Here is a 5,966-nt window from a genome sequence, read left to right as displayed (position 1 = left end):
CTGCCATTTGCCCCCTTCTCTAGCAGGCTGAGAGTCATCTTCAACTGAAGAGCAAACAAGGAGATGGATTTGCAGAGCACAGTGTCTGCAAATGATCTTTTTTGATGAGATAGAAAAAAACCTTTAATACCTTATGTTGACACTTTTAGGTCGCTCGAGCCATTCTGAAAATCACTGAAGGAAATGGGATATTATAGTAACTGTCTGGCAAGTGCATGAAGAGCTGCACTAAATCTTACCATTGTGTTTCTGCAGAAAGCCGATGACTTTTTCCAGCACAGTAGTTTTGTCCATTTTGCGAGTGTTGCCTGGAAGCATGGAGCTGAGCTCTTTGATGAGAACATTGAACTGATCGCGCCTCTTCTTCTCAGACTTGTTACGCGAAGCCCTGTAGACAGGGGAAAAGAAAAAAAGGATGAGCAGACCAAGAAGGAAAATGATCATGTACCTGCTCTTTGCAATGTATATACATAAAATTAGCTTGCTGCATGCATCAGCGTGTGAAGATGGACACTGGACTCCAGCAAAGCTGCAGAGACAAGTAGGAGGCAACAGTTCCCACCTCCTGGTCTTTTCTTTGAGCCACCTTTAGTGCCCAGACGGGAGATGGAGGCCCTGCTCACTCCTCTGTGTTGCCTCTGGACACTCTGGTTGAGCTTATCAGGTCGGCATTGAGCCTGCAGTTGAAGGAGCTCTGTCCATCTCCTTAGACATATGTAGGATCTTAAAAATTCATGCAGTCTCTGGGGAGGGACTCAGAATGAGAAGAAATAGGAATACTGTGACGACACTAAAATTGTTCATAAAGAAGAAGAATGGAGACCGGATCACACCCATCTGCGCAGTCTTAACAGAAGAGAGGGACCCCAGTCCTGCAGCTGTTGCACTGGAGCTGGGTTGCTCTAGAGGGACCTGCCCACTTTAGTCACAGGTGCTCTGCCTACCTCCAGGCTGGCAGAGAAGAATCAGGATGCTGTCTTCCAGTCATTAAGAACAGAGACCTGAGTAGAAGTTGCTGCAGTTCCCATCTGGTTCATATGCCACTTTGTTCAGTCTCCTTTCCAAGGTCACAAGGACAAGCAGGAGAGAGAGCATCAGCATGGATTTGGTCTGAGGCTGGGATGCGTTGCCAGATCTGGGGTCTTGGAAGTGCCAGCAGTGCTTGCATTTAATCTCTGTGTGCCACTGGGAAAACCCCTTAATGTCAGTGCCCCGAGTCTCTAGCTGTAAAACGAAGACTCTACAGCTTTCTTCACCAACCTTGTCTGTTTAGCTTGCAGATTCCTCAGAGAGAGCTTGCTTCTGCTGCTGTGTTTGAAGAGCTCACAGGAAGAAAGGATCGGATTTCATTTGGGGTGTTTTGGCACCATCATTACATTGTCATTAAGGCTGTTGATAATCTTTTCAGCATGTGCACTTTGTTTTTTTTAACTCTATGCCAATCTGTACACACGCATTTTCTGACTTGTTCTTGTGAATACGACAATTGTTCAACTCAGAGGTTATCACCTGGACTTCTGTATCCATGTGGAAATAGAAATAAGTATAGCCCAGGAGGTTTGTTTGTTCTTCTGAAAGGTCCTCAAGCGGACGAGATTTGCCTTGTCAATTAAGTAAAGACCTAAAAATCTGGTTACATGTAGAAGGGAAAGAAAAGACAAGAGGCCGGTTCTCACTCTGAGTTTCTCAGTCCCAGCTAACTCTGGCTGTGCCTCAAAGCAGCTCTGGATGCACACTGCTGAAAATCAGAGCAGAATTTAGCCCAGCATCTACATCCCCTGCAAGGACCAGGACGGCAATAAACGTTTTCAGCAGAGAAATCACTACAGAGGCTTCTGGATGATACTGGTGACAGAGGGGCAATTTTTGTTTGTCTTGCTCTCAACCCTGATCACACTTGGAGATACACTGGATAGAAGCCAATGCTTGATTATTTTACAGCTTTGAACACAAGAGATTGGGTGGATACTGCCTGACTGATTTCAGCTTGCTCTTATTACACTGCAAAAGGCTGTCAGAACAAGATGTGCAAAGCTCCAGCCTTATCCTATTTCTCCACAGTACAGGGCAACGTTAAGAATATCAACATTTTACTTCCTCATAATTCAATCCTCAGTTCATTTTAAGCTTAAAGAGCCCAGATTTCCATAAAAATCAAATAAACCACCTACTGTCAATAGGGAATGCATTGCTTTAAAAAAAAAAAAAAAACAAAAAAGCCTTGACAGAAATATAAAGTATCTATTTTTAACACTTGACATTTTATTCACAAAGGAAATATAAAAACTCCTCTAGCGGAAATAACTCTACCAAGATATGAATCGTTGATCACAGTAAAATTTTGAAAAGAAAAAAAAAGAGAAAAAATGGGAAAAATGATAAAAACGATCCCTGCACAGTTGAAAATACTTTGTTTAGTACAGTTATAGATGTATGAAATAAGACAGTTTTCATCACTTCCCTTTGAAGGTTATTTTCTAGCCTTGCTTACTTCACTGCTAGGGCATACAATTACAGTAAGCCAAAACAACCTCTGTCTTAATTCCATACTACTTGTCCCAGTTCTCCTCCTTCCTTGCTACTCCACAAAGATGACAGCATATTCAAAGGGAGGAGGAGACACAGTATGAACAAAATCAGGACTATCAGTGAATACAGCTAAAGGCAATACAGAACAGCCTGAATTCAGAATGATCAAAATCAACAATTTAACAGCCATTTTTATTTGCTCACATATATGCTGGTTGTTGTCTTAGACAGACAGACTTACTGACTAGTAGATGCTACATTTTGCTAATTTACAATGAAATGTGACTTTACACTAAATTTCAGATTTCTTTTGGCTGTCCAGTGGAGTGTACTATATATGCACCAATGCAAGTAACTGTACTACATACCTTCATTCAGATTCTTAAATTTACTTTTTATTTCAGTGGAAAATGGCAGGTAGTAGTCTTCATGATTAAGCACTTTCTCATGGTTCACTTCAAGCTGGTTTTGGTTGGAATTTGGAATTCAACTGAATTGCAAAAAAAGTATTTTAAAATTATATACTATTAAAGCAAACTGAAAGAAGAGCAAATAGACAAAAAAGTGCACAAAGCACACCTTTTGTTTCGAATGAATAAATCTATAAAACAAAATAAACCTCATCTAGTATCAAAGAACTGAAAATGAAACTATGGCTTCTGATCTTGGAAGATCAGAAAACCTCACATAGGTCTTCATTGCTCCCGAGTGTGGTGCCATCATATCCACATTTTAGTCCTCAGGTCTTCGGAGTGAAGCTGCGCCTTAGGGAGTCAGATGATGCAGAACAGGGCTCAATTTAACCAGTGTTCTTCCTGGAGGAAGAGTTATATATCTTGGCCAAATACTACAGACCTGATACAGGGGTGAGAGTGCAAGTGCCTCTTTTTCATGTCTGTGCAATGCAACCTGTACATGCCTAATACATTGCAGATACACACAGTGTGTATGTGTACCTCTACATATACCTAACCTGAGAAACTCAGCTCCTGGCTTGAGTCCACCCCCAAAGACTTAGGTCCAGAAATTTCCAGTTTCACCTACTTTTAACGGAGAAAATAAAAGGAGAGAACAATTTCCTGGGCTTTTTAATCCCCTCTGGTGTTTCTCAGCCCTGAGGGACACAATCCTTATACTAAATAGAGGAAAAACAAAAAGTGTTTCCCTTGTGGTATGGGACAGGTGAGAGTCCTCAGTCTACAAGACACAGCAGCAGAATATTCATCAAATAGCTTCTCCTAAGTTTGATTTTCTCTGGAAGAAAACCTGAATTAATCAGAGTGGTTTCAGTATAATGTATTAACTTTAGATCTTCATGAAGCATCTCATGATTTCAAACTCAATTTCAACTTTAGCTTTATTTCTAAAAAGCAAAATGAACTTAAATTACAATTTGAAGAAGCAGTTTCCTTTTTTAATTTTGAAGTTACAATTCTTTTTATGCACCCTGATAGAGGCCTGCCCCAGGGTATGACAAAAATTCCTTCTGGGAACAAACAGCATGAAAACCATACCAGATGGTGATGACAATCGCCGATAGCGAGGATACGTGTTATCCTATTTTTTTCATATATGTATTCATTTAATGAAATTTTTTTTACTATACAATTAGCACACAAACATCTTGAAGATGATCAGCCTTTAGAAGGCGAAGCAGTGCTGCAAGGTGGGCTCCTTTCTGCACCCTCCAAAAGGAAGCAAAGGGGAACAGCTGAGCCTGGCTGCAGCCTGTGCTGACCTATATCAGTGAGAAAAAGCTGCGGGGAGGGAAAGAAGCGGAGAAGGAATCAAAAGAGATGAAATTGGATCAACTGCTTGTGCCCGGACTGGAAATACTCTCATTAGAGGGAACCAAGGGGAAAAATGTGGGCAACCCCTGGCTCTCTCTAAAGTAATTAAACTGCGGGCTGAGGCATTGATAACCTCGAATGCTTCCAAAGTGCTTTACTGCAGATGCCGGTCAGCTCTGACAGTTATTAAGGGTTTCATTGCCACAGGTCTTCTGCCTTGAAACACACCTTTTCTCTCCCAACAAAGGGTTCACAATGAATTCCCATCAACTGGGACTCAGTGGAGTACAGACTGTATGTGAATATAGGTTTGTGCCAGTTTAAGGCTGACTTTTCGTGGTCTTTCTCTGCTCTGAAGGTAACTTCTGGGTTTTCTCATTGCTGTGAGGTAGGCATTGGTGAATAAATGACCATTCTAATAGGGAAAACCCTCCACTTTTTCTGTTCTTTTTCTTTTGCAAAATGTATTTAAAGAAAAAAAACCACAACATTTTTGTGTACTCTGGAAGCTCAGATGATGTACTGTAGTGGCAGAAGTATGTTGTTGGTGCTTCAGTTCTGACGTTCTGCAGTAATGTGAAGAAAACGATCAATGCCTTGGCTTTTTTTTAACATTTTCCACAGGAAACATTGCTAGGTTATTTTCTTCTTACAGTGCAGCCAAGAGTAGGAGTCTGTGAGATGGCAGTGTTTCAAGTTGTGTTTGAATGTATTTTACTCTCTTGCTCTTTGATTAATTGATTATGGATAAAACAGCTTCTGCAGCAACAAACAGTATCAAGCTCATCACAGAGAGTTATAAAAGAAAAGATGCTCACCTCTTTGCCCTGTCTTTCTCATCTTCATCCATTAGATTGTCTAAGCAGTATTTTCTGTTGAAGGAATGCAAGAATCATTATGAACTGTCATTTTGTTAGCTCTATTTGCAGGTTAATCTCACAGTCACTCTAATTCATTTTAAAAACACAGTGATGATATCCCAGTCAGATAAATGTGTCAGCAGTGCTTTATGCCACAGTCCTTGATTTTAGGAAATATCCATTGTGGGTAATGTTATTCCTGAGCATTATGCTAGCCTTAGGGTCTCTAGTCAGGGATCAAGGCTCCCAGGCACCACATGGTGCATCAGCACAGTACAAAACCAGCCACTTCTTGGGGATTTTTTTGCATGGAGGTTACTCTCTGCAAACTTGCAGGCTGGATGAGCCTGGGGTCTGCTCAAGCTGAAAAGCGTTTTCATTGCCCCCATGTTCCCTCCAAAATAATCTCCAGTGCAAGAGCCAGTATCACTGATGCCTTTGGCTTCTCAGGCTGATCTTCCTACTGGAAGGCTCCTTGTCCTCCTCTGTGGACCTTGACCCAAAGCCAAAAGAGATAGTAGTAACTGCACTGAATTACACCTTAAATTCAAAGTGTCCTTATAAATCCCACTGCCTAAGCCATGCTGAAAAAACCCTCTTGCAGCCCAGTCAGACCATCTGCCCAGCCATGCTGGCACCAAGCATGGGGATTGTGCCATCCCCATCACTCTTTTTGCTAATCTTCACCAAAACGTTGTGACCTCAGCTTTGCATTCAATTGCTCCAGCAGTTTGAGCTGTAAGAAGAAAAGGGTAAATTGGGTAAATTAAGTAAATTTGTGTGGGCA

The 5,966-nt window shown here is 41.4% G+C and overlaps 1 protein-coding gene across 1 annotated transcript in view; it reads right to left on the bottom strand.

The window, feature by feature from the left end:
• NPAS2 (neuronal PAS domain protein 2) overlaps window positions 1-5,199 on the bottom strand; it is a 56,298-nt gene extending 51,099 nt beyond the window's left edge. The window contains 2 exon segments of the mRNA XM_017737158.1: window positions 240-388; window positions 5,138-5,199. Of these exon segments, the coding sequence (XP_017592647.1) occupies window positions 240-388; window positions 5,138-5,169 (181 nt within the window). The 5' untranslated portion in view covers window positions 5,170-5,199.
• Window positions 5,200-5,966: the final 767 nt, after the last annotated feature.

This window comes from Corvus brachyrhynchos, unplaced genomic scaffold (genome assembly GCF_000691975.1).
Source record: "Corvus brachyrhynchos isolate BGI_N302 unplaced genomic scaffold, ASM69197v1 scaffold83, whole genome shotgun sequence".
Lineage (NCBI taxonomy): Eukaryota > Metazoa > Chordata > Aves > Passeriformes > Corvidae > Corvus > Corvus brachyrhynchos.
This window is presented reverse-complemented; position numbering and strand designations above follow the sequence as displayed.